This window comes from Lygodium microphyllum, chromosome 11 (genome assembly GCF_053477565.2).
Source record: "Lygodium microphyllum isolate KBCC chromosome 11, Lygodium_microphyllum_v1.1.10, whole genome shotgun sequence".
Classification (NCBI taxonomy): domain Eukaryota; kingdom Viridiplantae; phylum Streptophyta; class Polypodiopsida; order Schizaeales; family Lygodiaceae; genus Lygodium; species Lygodium microphyllum.
The window spans coordinates 72,685,589-72,702,949 of NC_141145.1; the positions used below are offsets into that span (position 1 = coordinate 72,685,589).

General features: G+C 45.6%; 1 protein-coding gene across 4 annotated transcripts in view; it reads left to right on the top strand.

Moving 5' to 3' along the window:
* The first annotated feature begins 1,691 nt into the window (after nucleotides 1–1,691).
* The window catches only part of LOC148028953 (acyl-CoA thioesterase II), a 235,417-nt gene continuing 219,747 nt past the window's right edge, over nucleotides 1,692–17,361 (top strand). For all 4 annotated transcript variants that reach the window (XR_015692351.1, XR_015692350.1, XM_087687718.1 and 1 more), the window contains exons 1-2: nucleotides 1,692–1,931; nucleotides 2,698–2,790. Coding sequence is in view for 2 of the 4 variants with exons in the window: in XM_087687718.1 (XP_087543844.1) it covers nucleotides 1,910–1,931; nucleotides 2,698–2,790 (115 nt within the window). In the remaining 2 variants the exon portion in view is untranslated. The remainder of the gene's footprint in view (nucleotides 1,932–2,697; nucleotides 2,791–17,361) is intronic.

Genomic DNA, 17,361 nt, shown 5'->3' on the forward strand with positions numbered 1-17,361 from the left:
TTTACATACATGGGCATTTTCCATTTTCAAAACTCTAAATATTCTTAGCCAAAAAATCATATCTCCCTCCCTATATGTGTGCATACCTGCAAACATATGCTTGTACATACAACATGCAAACTCCCAATTTTACATATCTTAAATAGTATGATAATATGCTTGCACAAAACTTGTATGCAAACATGTGGGGAACATGGATCCAAAAACTCTTTGATTTACATGCATAAACATTGTGGAACTATACAATACTTCGTAGGACATAAATTCAATATGTACATGTATTATACATGTACATACCACACTTTTCTTTTTCAAAAACTTCCTAAGGACACCCGAGAACACATAAACACATACATGGATCTACTGAACTTGGTATCTAACATACATGGCAAGGGTAGAGCATTCCTAAAATTGTTCAACAAGAGATTCAAAATTATGACTTGCCAAGGAGAAATTACTTGTAAGTTGGGACTTGCCCTCTATTTGGCAAGCGTGGATGATGTAATGCCTCATTGTCATAACATTGTTCCATGTAAACTTATAGGGTTACAACAATGTACAAAGAACATGGATGATGTAATGCCTCATTGTCATAACATTGTTCCAAGTAAACTTATAGGGTTACAACAATGTACAAAGAACATGGAGCAAAGAGAAGAGAAAATGAAGAGAACCTAGACAATAATAGGGGAGCTCCATTATCACATAGCATGCACATGTAATTACAACGTCACATGATAAATATTGCTCAATATACTACAATGCTTCACATCTGATTGCTCTCATATATAATAACTATAATAATTCTTTGATTAGAGGTTGTTTCTTAGAATATTATTTGTAGGTACAATTTACTTGAGTGGTTTTAATAATTAGCACACAATCAATTTCATATCAAATTTGACCATGTAATTGATTAAAACGGTATGTAGTGAAATGGGCTATAAGGTTGCATCATACTCTTCTTTTATAATACACACATGTGCGTATGCATGCCATACAGAAATATACGTGAAAAACACAAAAATACCTACATATGAAGACCCGTCATGCTCAAACACATCGAGACACACATGACACCACATCCAAACATGTGCATAAGATACCATAACACACACATGCAAAGTGTATCACTATATTGCATGTAGGTTGACATTTTTATTTTTTGTGAGCAAAGAGTATGCGGGCCTCAACGAGCTGTAGTGCAATTGGTCGAGGTGGGTGTCTAGGTTCTAAGTTCTAAACGGTCTTCGGATCGATTCCTCCCTTTTGTGCGCGCATGGCTTTGCGACATTTGCCATCTTTAGGGATGGTTCTTGCCACTCGGGGTGATGTTCCAAATAACAGTTGAGGTTGGTTACACACCAAATGACAGACACCCACTTTGTAAGCTTTAACCAATCAAAACACTTTTTTAAGGTTTGGACTTCGGCAATCCTTTACACATTGGAGAGGACATGACTTGTTGTTTATCTACTAAACAGGTGAACTCCCTACCTACTTTTGTCCTCCCTGCCCACTTTGTAAAGTGGCGGACAAGGGTGCACTTTTTGCATTTGTAATGTAAGTTTATTATTTTTTATTTTTTTACAAACTATACCCATTTGGTGTGTAAAGGTACGATGCCCATGTTTGTACCCAATTTCAAAAAGTGCATGCCGACACTTGGTGTGTGACGAGAGTGATATGGCTTGGTGATCCGTCACGTGGTATGTAACCAGCCTGATATGGCTCGCACTTATAGAAAAAGAGAGTACAGGAGTGCTTTTCCGCAACAAAATCGTAGAAATAGGATCGAGAGGGAGCTGTGATCCGGGCCAGCACGGCATGTGTAAGTTTTGATACGCAAAAATTGACGCAATTGCTGGAACGCTTACTCCGGTTGCATCATAATTCTAAGCTTCTGGTCATGGCCATGGCTGCTGACGAGGGTAGGTCCAATTTATGACTCTGTTCCCCCCCTGCTCTGTTTTCAACTGACCTTGTTTGGAGATACTACTAACACTGCGGGAAAAACATCTATTTGCCATGTGAGATCCCTCTATTCGTCTCATTACTGATTTTGTACACAACCATGTGAGATTGTATTACCATGATTGCACTAGCATCATTAATGGCGTATACCATGATTGCACCCAGCATCATTAATGGTGCTGGGAAGCAGCATCGTTATAAGTGAGCAACAAGCTGCTCCGAATGAATGAAGTCTCATTCAGATGGATTATAATCGCAAAGAAAGAAAACCCTTTTTAGCATCATATTTGCAACGCAAAACCTCATTTTTGAGAGCCTCCTGCAAGCATGGAAGTTCAAGCATGCCTAGTCTGCGCAAGAATTAATTACCCTCTGCTAATCAATGATGCATCAGCCTTTTCTATTTCGTCTTTGTCATGCAGTATGTGAACACTTTCATGTGAGATTGAAATTGTTATGACGTGCTTAGTTTCCTTATGTTAGCCATCGACTTTTTTTGATCGCACCTAGCATGCCTAATCTGCACAATAGTTAATTACTGTCTGCTAATCAGTGATGCACCAGCTTGGTCTTTGTCATGCAGCGTAATGAGCACTGTTATGCGAGATTGAGCTGTTATGACATGCTCAGTTACCTTACTGTTAGCCATTGACTTGTTTTGATTTCCTTCTTCACCGATTTGAGAAGCCTGAGAAATCATTGCTCTTTTCTTGAAAATTTCAGTGGTTGATTTCTTGGGGTGCATCCCCATATTACAACAGCTGCCAGGATCTTCAATAAGTAAAATTGCTGAAGTTGTGAGGATCAGGCGATTCAGTAAGTATTTCGGTCATAACTTCTATATACTCATTCCAGCTTTCAGTGGGTTAGTCAATAAAGACATCTTATACAGCCTGTCTTAAAAATGGGCACCATTCTTCCGGTTTTAGCAATCTTAACCAGAGTTTGTAAATCCATGTGTGTCAATAATGATAGTGCTAAGCCTTATTTACAAAGCGGGGCCAAGCTTCTACAAGTTACAGTTAACCAGAGCTATATTGATTCTATCTTCCATGCATAACATAGCTATATGAAGCTTTTTCCATGCACCAAAGGCATACTTTTGCTGCTACATAAGGGTGACAAAGAGTGTTGTTGCAATTCCATCTTGTTGTTTTTCGAGCCACTTACTTCATCTCAGCATTAGGTCCTGGGCTGATAAAGAATGCAGATAATAGTTTGGGAGATCTAGGAGCAGATGATATGTAAAACATGGACTGACAGTTAGTGAGACACACAGCCTGGTTCTAAGTGCAATGATTTATTTCCTATACCTTTTTAGTCTACTTTGAATCACCAGGGATTCCAAATAAAGTAATTTCTTTTCTTTTGTTAGCCCTGATTGATCACTTCTGGTAAGCATCCAGATTAGTATCTCCAGTGATTAATCTCTCATTAGTTATGGTGATTATCTCTCTAATTATCCCTCAGTCATATTTACTACTTCCAGGCCTTTCAAAACTTATTGTAGCTGATATTGGAATAGCTGGATTGTCCGAACTACAGCTCCATCTGAATTCAGACTTTGTGCAAAGCTTCAGCACATTATGGAGCTCCCACTCATTGCCAAAATTATGATGTACACAGGTTACACCATTGCTGCTGCAAGCAAAAGCAGCTGGATCTTAGGAAAATCTCTGGGTTCACTACAGAGACCTCAATGTTGCGACCAGAAGCAACACCCTGCATTAGTCACCTCTCTGGACTGTGCAGACTCTTTAAACCTTGACTTGTCCTAGCACTAACCTTCCTCATCACAATGCCACACAAGACCCTTCTTCCTTGCACAAGATGTCCACCCAAAATCTCGTCTGGGGCATACAGGTGCAGAATCCACAAAGTCTTGTCCTCATTCATCAGATTTATTACTATGAATAGATCATACATATCTTGCATTACCATGAATGTATGTAAGCATGAACGGATGCCAATCATAACTTTTAAATGAGTGGATGAATAACCTGACTCTTAGGATATATTGCACAAGATACTATAAAATTACATGGTGTGGTAAACAACATTTGAGCAAAGAATAGAGTAGATAGCACATTAGCGAAGAATTGACATATCTCTATTTGCAGACAAAATAATACGATGATGGATTTGTCCATCCATAAGCTTCCGCAGTGAAGCTTAGGTGGCGATCTAGGTAGATTCTAGGTGAAGAGCTTAAGGCTTGTTGGATGAGTAGTTACGAGTTAGGAATCTTAGACTTTGTCAGTAATACCAGTGGTATCCCAACCATTTTCTATAGAAGCCCGCACAGTCCTTAGCGCGTGATTGATATACTTAACCCCCCAACCCTTGTAGGGAAGCTAGATTCCCAGTGCCATCATTGGTATGCCTGTGACTCTAGCCTCCACAGAAGCTCCTTTGGTCAAGAGCCCTGATTGCCTGCATTGCACATACCCTTGTAGACACAACTGAGGTGCTAACTTCAGAGGTCTTTGCCATGGAGGCAAGAGAGAGAATTGTTCCTTAGGAGGGAGAAGATGTGTCATGGATTAGGACCTAGCTGATTCACTAGACTTTGAGGAGATCCCACTTCCACCCCTTGCTAGAGATATGGTCATCCCCAGGCACAGGAGTCATATTTTGTTCTGGAGCAGGTTGGGCATCAATTTGTGCAGTCGCCAGCATGTCTGAGCAGGCAGGTCAGGTTGGGCAGGCTGGAGCAGTCGGATAGGTTGCCACATGGCAGCCACATGGCAGGACATCATTTTTGTAGCAGTAGATGCATTATTCTCTTATTATTTTGATGCAGTAGAACTGATCAGCGGCAGTTGGCCAGTTTACAACTGGCTGACCTGTCATTTTTAATCATTATTTTTGGCCTATTTATTTCAGGCCTGCCCAGGGTCATTTTGCTCAGTTTTCTTGCAGGTGAGAGAGAGAGCTCTAGCTAATGATAGTCTGACAGCCCATTGTATATATCTGCCTTCAGTATTCAGCATTCCTACTCTGCAGTCTTCAGCATTTTGTTGACTCTTTCTCTCTCTCTCTCTCTCCCCCCCCCCGCCCCCCCCCCCCCCCCCCCCCCCCCCCTTTGTGTTTTTGTCTTTCTCTTAGTGCTTGTGCATTCACTGCACTCTGACATGGTATGAGAGGAGTGTAGAAGGGCTCATTGATTGTGGGCAGATCTGAAGAGCAGGTTTCAATGTGACATCAGGGTTGGGTTTGTAACCTTCAAGGGCGAGCATGAGGGCTATACATTGACATAATGCAAGTGCATACATGCAGGAAAGGAAGGGAGTTGGCTGTTGTTGTGCAGGTTTTGCTATTAAATTAGGAGAAAATGCTGCATTTTCAGCCTCTTACAGCAGATTTCGATTTTTTATCACCTTTGGTGATTAAAGTGTGTGAAGGAGGAGCGGAGGAAGCCCTAGCAGGCTGCTTTTTTGACATCAGAGGGGGCTACCCTTTGTTTTGTGTAGGTTATTTAGGAGCCATGTCATCTAAAATCGATGTGGAGTTCCAGGCGATTATGGACTGAAAGGATGCCGTGTTACTAGCTCTCCCATAGGATCAAAACCTAGAAGGGGAAACTACCGTATTTGGTGGATGATGATGCTTGCCATCTTGAAGTCTTATGATTTGGTGGAGCTCGTGATGGAGGCCATTGATCATCCATTGGCTTTGGATCTTTTCAAACTTTCTTCTTCGGAGAAAGTGGAGTTGGTGAAGGTACAAGCACATTGGGACGCATTTGTCCTTTCTTATTTCTTTCATGTATTCCAGCCATGATAGCTCATATTGAGCATCTTACCAATGCTCAATAGGTATGGCTTGAACTAGATCAGCGCTATAATAGGATGATTGTCATGAAGAGGGTCTCTTTGGAGATGCGTATGCGGACTTTGAATCCAAGCAAGTCCATTTCCATGCAGGAGCATGTGAATAAGCTTCGACAGCTTCTTCAGATGCAAGTTTATAATGTTGGCAAGCCGATCTCCTCTAAGGATATGGCGATTACTTTGTTATTGCACTTGGCCCCTCAATTCAGTGCATTCTACTCCGCTTTGATTGCTTTAGGGTGGATGGAGACCCTTTAATGGGAGGAGCTGTTTCCTATGGTCTTGGACCAAGAGGAACAATTGAAGGGAATGAAATCCTAGAAATGTGAGGTCTTATAGGTCACGCTTTCCAAAAGAAGGGGAGCAAAAGCAGAAGAAAGAAGACAAGAACAACAAGGACAAGGAGTCCACTTGCCATATCTGTGGTAAAATAGGTCATTGGAAGAAAGATTGTCCCGATAAGGATAAAAATGACACCGAGGAGGAAAACAAGACTACAAAAGGGACTTTAGGAGTGGTGGCTGCTCCTTCATCAATAGCATTTCTATATTTATAGGTTATTGAGCCTTCTTCATGGTATTTGTCTGATGCAGCATTAATGGTCCCACAGATACGAGGATGGATTGTGCCAGTGGTGCTTCCTGCCACATGACTCCTCCTCTAGATGGCATTGCCCATATGCGGTCAATGCATGGGTATATTCTAATTGGTGATAGTTCTTTTTGTTCTTACACAGGGTAAGGGTGATCCTAGTTGATTCCGGATGGGCATAATGGCACTCACACTTTGAGGGTTCTTTACGTTCTAGGGTTGGCTATCATCTCCTTTCCGTGAGCAAGTTTTGTGGACTTGACCTCATGGTTGAGTTTGACAGGGACGCCTTTCAGGTTCTTGATGGAAAGACAAGACAAGTACTTTGCCAAGGGCATGAGGAGAATGATGTCTATAAGGTGTGGAGCTCTTCAATCCTTACTTCTTTCTTCTTACTTCTCAGTCTCAGTCCGAGCTATGGCATGCTTGGTACAACCATCTCAACTATGAGAACCTTAGGAAGGTAGCTCATGACTAGCTTGTGCATGGATTGCTAGATGTTGGGGTGAGCCATCCATTGTGCATATCTTGCATCCGTGGTAAATAGCATAGAGATAGGTTTTTCAACAAGGCTTGGAGACATGCAAAGGAGCTCTTGGAGCTTGTTTTTACAAATTTGTGTGGACCGATGAGGATAGAATCGCTCAAGGGGAGTCTTTACTTATGTTGATTGTGGATGATTACAACAAGATGGCATGGGCAGCGTATTTTCTATCACTAAAATCTGAATCTTTCTCACATTTTCAGGATTGGCTTATCTCGGAGAAAAACCATTTAGGTAGGAAGCTTAAGACGGTGAGATCCAAAAAAGGTGGAGAGTTTGTCTCCAATGAATTAGCTTGGTTTTGTGTAGAGCAAGGGATTCATCAAGAGTATGCTAACGCTAACACTCTTCAAGAGTATGCTAATGCTAACACTTCTCAAGAGATAGCCTTTTGGAGTGGAAGAACATGAGTGTGATTGAGATGGCTCAAACTATACTGGAGCATCGATAGACATCTTAGTATCTTTGGGCCGAAGTAGTGGCCACTAGAGTTCATATCCTAAATTGGTCACCTACATTTGTCGTTGCAAGTATGACTCCTTTTGAGGTGTATTTTGGACTAAAAGCTGGATGTTTCCTATTTCAAGGTATTTGGATGTGATGCCTATATTCACATTCCAAAGAAGCAGAGGGATAAGTTTGAGCCAATTTCCAAGAGCCGGGTGTTTGTTGGCTACAAGTTTGTGTCACAGGGGTACAGGATGTATGATCCCGTCTCATGGGATGTCTAGATGAGCCGAGATGCAGTTCGTGGAGTTTTCAGCATTTGAGGGGGTTGAGGAGTACCCTATTCTTGGAGATCCATGTGAGTTGGGTACCTGAGCTAGTTCCAGTGGAGCCTATATCTCTTAAGGCTCCGTCTGCGAATGAGGAGATTGGTTCTCCACTGGCTTTCCCATTGGTGGATGTTCTAGAGACTTTGACAACCATAGAGCGGTGAAGGGTGTATAGGCCTCCTCCTTGTTGGGTTTGTGAGAGACTTTGTGGTGCAGGGATTTAAGGACTTTGCGAGGAGTGGCATCAACAAGATGGACCATGGCGATCTTGGAGGAATTGGGTACATTCCACTAAGCTTGTTTGTAGTAACAATGTTTTGGTGACCTATGCCATGTAGGATAGGGAGTTGACAGTGATAAAGGAGGCAGTACAGTCTAAACATCAATGAAGGCCATGGAATAGGAGTTGAAGTCTAGAGAGGATTAGCACTTGGTATCTTGTGTCTTAACCTACTCATTGCAAGGTAATTGGAGTCAAGTGGGTCTTTAAGACCAAGTATCTCAGTGATGGCACACTCGACAAGCACAAGGCATGGTTGGTTGCCAATGACTTTGCATAGCGGCCATGTGTTGACTTCCATGATACTTTTGCACCCACATCCCATATGGCTACCATTTGGACAGTGTTAGCTCTTGCCAACCATAGGAAATGGCTAGTTTACCAGTTGGATGTCAAATCTAAGTTCTTGAATGGCAACTTAAAGAAGGAGATCTATGCTGAATAGCCTTTTGGATTTTCTTCCTCGAATGGTAAGGTATAGAGGTTAAAGAAGACATTTTATGGTCTCAAACAAACTCCTCATGCTTGGAGTGAGAAAATAGATTCATTCCTTCGAGATAAGTTAGGGTATCGGAGATCTATATCCGATCCAAATTTGTATGTCCACATGTTAGCTGAAGGGCATATGAAGTGTTTGTGCTCTATGTGGATGATCTCACCTTGATAAATGACCATGCCCAGATGGTCAAGCAAACTAAGGAGGTACTCCATGAGAAGTTTGAGATGACGGATATGATGCTTCTTCATTTCTTTCTAGGTCATGAGACATGGTAGACTGAGAGGGGGATCTTTCTCTCCTAGCAGTGGTATGTGCAGGAGCTCTTGACCACTTTTGAGATGTTGGAGTGTTGGACTATTTCTATTCCCATGGATTTGAATCGGAAGGCTATGGCTGATATAGATTCTCCATTGGCAAATACTTCTTGCTATAGACAATTGATTGGGTCGTTGATTTGGCTCCTAAATACATAGATTCATTTGTGCTTTTCAACGGGTTTGCTTGCAGACTTAATGAGTGAATCTAAGAAGGTTTATTGGCAAGCTACCTTATGGATACTGAGGCTCTTGAGGTGGACCCACAACCTTGGCCTATTTTATCCAGCAAGTGCATATGGTTCTTTGGTGTTATGATGTTGGATGAGGGCTTGAGATTTTGATCATAGGAGATTGACTATAGGCTATTGTTTTCTTCTAAGTATAGGTGCGATTTCTTGGAGCATTACGAAGCAGCTTGTAGTTGCCATTTCATCTACAGAGGTTGAGTATCAAGTGGCTTGTACTACCACTTGTGAGACCATTTGGCTTTAGAGGTTGTTGGAGGAGCTTGGTTATTCGCAGACAACGGCTACTTCACTTCCGTACGACAATCAAAGTTGCATAGCCTTGGCACAGAATCCCATTTTCCATGCTTCGACGAAGCACATAGAGATCTAGTATCGGTACATTTGTGAGAAGCTCTCGGATGAGATCATTGATGTGGAGTATTGCAAGATAGAGGATAATGTGGTATTTGTTTACCAAAGCCCTTCCTCAGGCCGTTCTTTGTCAACATTCCAAATCCCTTGGCTTTATGTCCGTGTACATGATTTGAGAGGGGGTGTTGTCAAGAAATGACTAAGCAACCAGAGAGACAATAGGGTTTGCAGGGAGAAACACAGTGTGTACGGCAAATAGTGAGAAGAGAATAAAAACTCAAACGAACAAGATGAATGATGAATGAAATAATGAAGTGAATCTAATACAAGGATGTCGTAGCACGAAGGATGCCTTAGAGCAGGGAGATTCGTGAAGAACCCTCTGAGTTTGCAAATGCAGGAATAATGAGGTGTCGCGGGAGCATGAAGACTGCTATTGAAGGGTGAGGATTAAGTATATGTGGTTCGATTCTTTCGGGGAGCCTCTGAATATACAAACGCAGGCTTGATGAATTGACGCTAGTAGCTGGATGTGACGCGAGGTGGTGAGGATGAGTTAGGCTGTCCAAATGTAAGCAACAGTGGTCTCTGGGGTTGTCGCCAACCATAGGAGGAGATCGCCAATTGTAGAGGAGACACTAGGATGTCAAAACATAAGAATGTAGGGCTTGAAGATGATGATGCCAGCTGGATAGTGTAATGCCAGATAGTGGAGGAGCCGCTAGAGTGCAAAATACAAACACCATTAGACTCTAGTGATGACGCCAGACGTAGAAGACACTTCCAAGCTGCCAAACACAAGAGGTGAAAATGACGTGAGGTAGGTGTGGACTCCAAACACAAGGTGTTCCTAGGAGCACACAGGAGTTGTTGCCAATGATGGAAGGGAAGTGCCAGATGAGGAGGGAGGGTGCCACCAAAACGCAGCCCAGATGAGGATGGAGGTTGGCACCTGGCAGTAGGAGATGATGATGGTGGAAGGAGAGAAGAGAGAGAGAGATGATGGGTGATTGATGCAATGAATCAGTGGTGAGTGAAGAATGAATGGGTAGTGTTGTATATATAGGCACAAATATTCTGGAGTCTCGCTCACTGAAGTCTCTGGAGTGGTGCTTCCACTCTCTTGGAAGGCCCTAGAAAGCCTTTTAGGGGCTAGAGATGGAAATAAAAAATGGGAATGAAGAAGGGAGACTATACAGAATGATGTGGTTTTCCAACACCCCCTCTCAACCCCAAAAAGGAGCACAAAAGAGGAGTGAGGTGAAGAGAAGAAGATCCACCTTGTAATCAAATAATGCCATGTGAAAGGAGACTTGTGAAGATAGTTAAGAGACTAGATGAACGGTAGAACTTGAAACACAACCTCGGGTGAGAAGCCACTAGCTCCGTTACACCATGCTAGAAGGAATACGAAGGCCTAGTCATAAAGTCGTCGTTGAAAATCCAAGGGTCCGATCAAAGATAGATCCTCTAGATGTTGGGCTATAGTGGAGGTAAAACTACTCGAAAGAGAGCCAAACCTCGAAAGTAAAGAATGGTGGGTGAAGAACTTCGAGAGTAGTAGGGCCCCCTCTGAAATGGGAGATGGAGTAGGAGTTGCCCCCTTTGAGGGCGAAGGAACATGATTCCCCTTTGAGAGAGAGAGGGACTCCAACTCATTGATTTTGGACCCTAAGGCGTTTGAAGATGAAGGAAGTACTGGTAGTCGTGCCAAAGAAGGTATCTCGAGCTTGGAAGGAGCAAAAGTTGGAGAGCGCCTAAAGATGTCTTCTTGAACTTGAGTAGAAGTGGGTGGGATAGGAGGCTTAGGGTGAGCCAAGGGTAGGGAACAATTGCGAGCTCTCAATGGAGTGGGCTATGGAGGAGATGGGGGCCATGGTAGCCACTAGACTTGAAAATGGGTGGGGGAAACCTCTATGCAATGTGGTGGCCTCTAGGAGGATTGATCGCCTCATGAGGTCTTAGAGTCTCTGTTTACTTGTGAGGACTTAGGGGGTGTGTGATGCATCTCATTGCCTTGAGTGTAGTAAGCTGAGAGTTGACACAGAACAATCTCTGTGGCCTAGAAAGGAGAGGCGATACAAGGAGTGCTTGGTGGAAGACGCATATACTCCGGTGGGGTAGGAAGCAAAGGTCGATGTCGACAATCTTTGGGGGTGTGACCGATCTTGCCGCAATAGGAGCACCTAGGAGATAGGCCATCTGTCGGTGGAGACGCCATGGTAACATAGTGGCAACCTGTAAAAGAGAATGTGGGAGGGAGAATAAGGATATCTCTCAGTGACGCATTAGACGTAGAGTAATGATTAGAAGTTGATGCCGATCTTGCAACTTGTCTTTGCCTTCACTGATGTAGAGGATCTTCATGGCTCACTGAGCACTTCTCGCTCTGATACCATATCAAAAAATGATAGCAACCAGAGAGAGAGTGGGTTTTGTAGGGAGAAACACAGAGTGTGTGCGGCAAACACTGATGAGAAGAGAATAAAAACTTAGAAGAACAATTTGAATGAATGAAATAATGAAGTGAATCTGATACAAGGGTGTGGTAGCACGAAGGATGCCCTGGAGGAGGGAGATTGCCAAAGAAGCCTCTCATTCTGCAAATGCATGGATGATGAGGTGTTGCTTGGAGCAGGGATATTGTTGTCGAAGGGTGAGGAGCCCCTAAATCTGCAAACATAGGCCCGATGAGCTGATGCTAGTAGCAGTTATGTGGTAGACTGCCCAAACACAAGCAACAATGGTCTCTAGGGCTGTTACCAATTGGAGGAGGAGATCACCAACTGTAGAGGAGCCGCTAGGATGTCAAAATGCAAGGATGTAGGGCCTCAAAATGATGACGCTAGCTGGATAGTGTGATGCCAGATGGTGGAGGAGCCGTCAAAGTGCAAAACACAAACACCATTAGACTCTGATGATGACACTAGTTGATGGATCATGACGCTAGATAGAGCAGACACCTCTAGGCTGCCAAACACAAGGTGAGGGATGATGCTGCTTGATAGGTGAAAAATGACACCAAGTGGGTGTGGACTCCAAACGCAAGGTGTAGGATCACGTAGGAGTTGTTGCCAATGATGGAAGGGAAGCGCTAGCTGAGGACGAGGGAGGGTACGACCAAAACAGAGCCTAGATGATGGTGGATGTTGGTGCCTGGCAATAGGAGCTGATGATGGTGGAAGGAGAGGAGAGAGAGAGATGATGGGTGATTGACAGAATGAATCAGTGGTGAGTGAAGAATGAATGGGTGGTGCCGTATATATAGGCACAAACAGTCTTGAGTCTCGCCCATTGAAGTCTCTTGAGCGGCGCTTTGACTTTTTCAGAAGGCCCTAGGAAGTCTTTGTTAGCCTGCTCTTATTTAGTCTCAGTCTGTCATCTCCTGGTTGTGAGCTCCTGTCAGAGTCTGACAGGAGACAGAGGAGCTCTGTCAGTGTGTTTTCAGGCTGCCTTAGTATGTATGCAGCCCTGGGCATTTTACAGCCCAGATCTGGGCTGTTTTTGGGGTGACTGCCCATTATTTTGGGCAGTCGGACCAGTTCTGGTCAGTCGGACCAGAACTGGCCAGTCGGACCAGATCTGGCCAGTCGGACCAGATCTGGCCAGGTCGGCCAGTTTAGCTGGTCGGCCAGTTTTCTGGCTGGGGGCTATTTATAGCTGCCCCCCCCAGTCAGTCCAGCATTCATCTCATTCATGCTCTGCAGGTTCAGCACTGCTCCCTCCGTCTCCGTCTCCGGCATTGGTGCTGCCTCTGCTTCCAGTCTGTCCTGGTTCCCTCACTGACGCTCCGGGCTGCGTGCAGGGACTGTTCTGTCCATTCCAGTGTATTCAGCATTCATCTCAGTCAGTGCAGATTTTCTTCCTTCATTCTCTGCTTCATCTCTCCTCTCCTCTGTGTTCGTGTTCTTCTTTCGCTGCGCACTCTCACATGGTATCATCGCCTGATTGAGAGCACGGAGGACGCGAGAAATACCTTACTGCTGCTGTTCACAGTCCCACAACAGCCAGGCGATTCCTTCAGGAGGCTGCCAACAGGTCTATTCCAGCCAGGCGACTGCATCAGAAGGCTGTACAGCCTGCGTTTGCTGTACACAGGGGCTGCCACGTCATCCAGTGCCGCAGCAACCCTGCGTTTGCTGCCAGGCGACCTCCTCTGCTGCAGGGCGACCCTCCTACAGCCTGCGTTTTGCTGTTTTGCAGGTCGCTTCTACCCTGGCTGCTCCTATCCTGCAGGCGACCTCTGTCTGGGCAAGTTCCCGGTGTTGGTGGTCTCGTTTCTGGTGTTAGCCATCAGATCTATTTGCGTTTTGCAGATCCAGGTGGCTGTAGGCACTTTCTGCCTGCATCTTGGTGGTTGGTGACCACACTGTTGGTCCTATTTCGTCAGCGGCACAACTTTCTTTGGTATTTTGCAGATTGGAAGATGTCTTACCAGTTTTCAGGCTTTGAAGACTCAGAGGATGAGCTTCTTTCTCATCATTCCTCTGAGCGGCGGCGGGACTATCGTGAAGTTCGACAACGGGATGACCCTCCTCGCACTCGTCCTTCTTCAGTCCATGCATCTCAGAGGGTTCCATCTACTGCGAAGGTTTCTTCAGTGAAGACTGCATCTACTGTGCGGATGCCTTCCTTGATTCCCTCTATCCAGGTGCCGATTCTCCCTTCCTTTCCGAAGGAAGACAAGTTGGATGGTTCCAACTATTCCCTATGGTCATGCAAGGTGGCTTGCATCCTTGATACCTTTGATCTGTGGGATCTTGTTTCTTCGCCCATCGACCGACCCCCCGTGGATTCGTCCGATGGCACCTCTATGGACCGTGCAGCCTTATGGGATCGGCTCAACTCTCGAGCCCGTTCCTTTCTTTTTATGAGTCTCCATGATTCTGTTCTTGTACATGTTCACAGGTTAAAAACCGCGGCGGAAGTATGGACAAAGCTTGCGTCTTTGTATCAGCACAAGACATTTGCCCACAAGATTTCCCTGGAGAAGAAGTTGCGGATGCTCAGTCTTGATGGTTCTTCTTCCATGAAGGAGCACATCACGAAGATGGAGGATATGCGAGGCGAGCTTGCCTCTCTTGGTCGTCTGATATCATCTGAGGATATGGCGATGATTCTGTTGACTCAGCTGCCATCACCCCGCTATGATGTCTTCTACACCAGCCTCATCACCACGAGAACCCGTGAGACTCTCCTATGGGAGGAGCTTTCCCCGCTTGTCTTGGAGCATGACGAGCGACTCAAAGAGGTGGGAGCCAGTGGCTCCACCAAGGCATTTACGGCTGCCACAGGTGGTGGCAAGAAGAAGAAACAAAAGAAGGAGAAGTCCAAGGACAAGAAGGAGGAAGATAAGAAGGATGCGAAGGAGAAGAAGCCCAAGTGTCCCCATTGTGGGAAGGGCACTCATCCCGAGGAGAAGTGTTGGCAGAAGTATCCCCATTTGAAGCCTAAGGAGAAGGACTCAAAGGCGGCCCCAGCCACAACAGAATCTGCGTTTGTGCATCTCTTTGTTGAGGAAGACACTGCCCTAGCTTCTACCACACAGGAGAAGCCTTGGCTCGTCGACAGTGGAGCATCTTCACATATGACCTTCCGTCAGGATTGGCTTCAGGATCTTCGTTCCAGAGGGGGTACAGTCACCATTGGTGACAATTCTACAGTTCCTGTTCATGGAGTGGGGACTTTACCTATGTTTTCAGACCGGCGGTCTTCCTCCGCCAAAGTTCTCTATGTGCCTGATTTGGGTTTTAACCTATTATCTGTGCATGGTCTTACTCAGTTAGGTACCCGAGTCATTTTTACTCAGGATGCAGTCACAGTGGAGGATGCTTCTACAGGTGATGCTCTTTGGACAGGTACACAGGAGGGTGGGCTTTATACGCTCACAGCCTTGGCTGCGCGGACTTCCCATGAGCTTGGGCTGCTCTGGCATGCTCGGTATGGTCATTTGAACCTTGATTCTCTTCGCCGGGCTTCTAGGAGGAAGATGGTGGAGGGACTTCCTGATTTCCCTCCTCTTCACACTTTGTGCCCTAGCTGCTTGAGGGGCAAGCAGCTCAGGCAGCCTCACCCGCAGGTTGCTTCTAGGAGGGCTACTTCACCGCTTGAGTTGGTTCATACCGACCTTTGTGGACCTATGGGCACGGCCTCCCTTGGGAAGGCCAAGTATTTGATGCTGATTGTGGACGACTTTAGTCGTTATGTGTGGCCTTATTTCTTGGAGTACAAGAGCGAGGCGTACTCCCGTTTCTGTGAGTGGCAGGTGTTTGTGGAGACCCAAACAACTTCCAAAGTCCGTGGTGTTCGAGCTGATCACGGTGGAGAGTTCACTTCTCACCTTTTCTCTCAGTTTTGCAGGGATCATGGTATTCGGGTGGAGTATTCCCATACGAACACACCATCAGAGAATGGTGTGGTGGAGCGTGCAAATCGGACCATGATTGAGATGGCCCGATCTATGCTGGAGCATAGGAGTCTTCCTCATTTCCTTTGGGGTGAGGCGGTGGCTACAGCGGTGCATATACGCAACCACTCTCCGACTTCGGCGTTACAGGACATGACTCCATATGAGGCTTTCTTTGGAAAGAAGCCTTCCGTGTCCCATTTTCGCATCTTTGGGTGCGATGCTTTTGTCCATGTGGACAAGAAGAAGAGGAAGACGAAGTTCGACTCTAAGTCGAGAAAGCTTATCTTCGTTGGTTATAGTACGACCACGAAGGGATATCGGCTCTACGACCCGACGACGCGGCAGGTTGAGGTGAGCAGGGATGTGATCTTTGATGAGGCTTCGGCCTCTGAGGATCCGATTGATGGTTCTATTTCCGATGTTTCTTCATCATCGACGGATCCCCTCCCACCTTCTCTCCCTTCACTTCCTTCCAGGATCACCCTTAGCACCCCCCCTATTCCTCCTCCTCCTTCGGCTTCCCTTACCCCTTTGGTGGATGTGCCTTCGTCTTCTACGAGCTCTTCTACCGCCTCTTCGGGATCTTTACAGGATACACAGCCTTCTTCAGATGCGGAGGATTTACCTTCACTCGGTGAGGGGGAGTCCCTCTCCGATTTGGGTGCTTTACAGGTTCCGGAGACCCCCCGGTCTCCCTCACAGAAGGAGTCTCTCAGGATTCCTTTATGGTATCGCCGGCTCATGCAGGATTCAGGTGTTACTCACTTTCCTGCTTCTTCTACAGGTCCTCGTCGATCAGCCCGTTTACAGGCCCAGCGGGACAGTTCACTATGTGTGAACTATGCTCTTATGTCACAGATTCTTCAGGATTCCGAGCCTTCCACTGTGGAGGAGGCTCTTGCACAGGATATTTGGAGACAGGCTATGCAGGCCGAGCTCGACTCCATCGAGCGAAACCAGACGTGGGAGCTTGTTCCGCGTCCCGCGAAACGGAAGGTGATTGGTGTGAAATGGGTCTTTAAGACCAAATATCTTGCAGATGGCTCCTTGGACAAGCATAAAGCTCGGCTTGTTGCCAAGGGTTTTGCCCAGCGTGCAGGGTTGGATTACTTTGAGACTTTTGCTCCTACAGCTAGGATGTCCACCATCCGAGTGCTTTTGGCTCTTGCTGCTCACCACCGTTGGCCTGTCTATCAGATGGACGTCAAGTCTGCTTTTCTTAATGGCGTTCTTGAGGAGGAGATTTATGTTTCACAGCCTCCTGGTTTTCTTGTGCAGGGGAAGGAGGATCATGTCTACAGGCTGCGGAAGGCTCTTTATGGCCTCAAGCAGGCTCCTCGTGCTTGGTACCAGCGGATTGACCGCTTCTTTCTACAGAGTGGCTTTGCGCGCTCCGCTTATGATCCCAACCTCTACTTACGGGTTGTGGATTCTCTTTCGGTGTTTCTCATCTTGTATGTGGATGATCTTATTATTACAGGGAGCGATACTCAGCAGGTGGAGCATACACGGTCCATTCTACAGCAGGAGTTTGACATG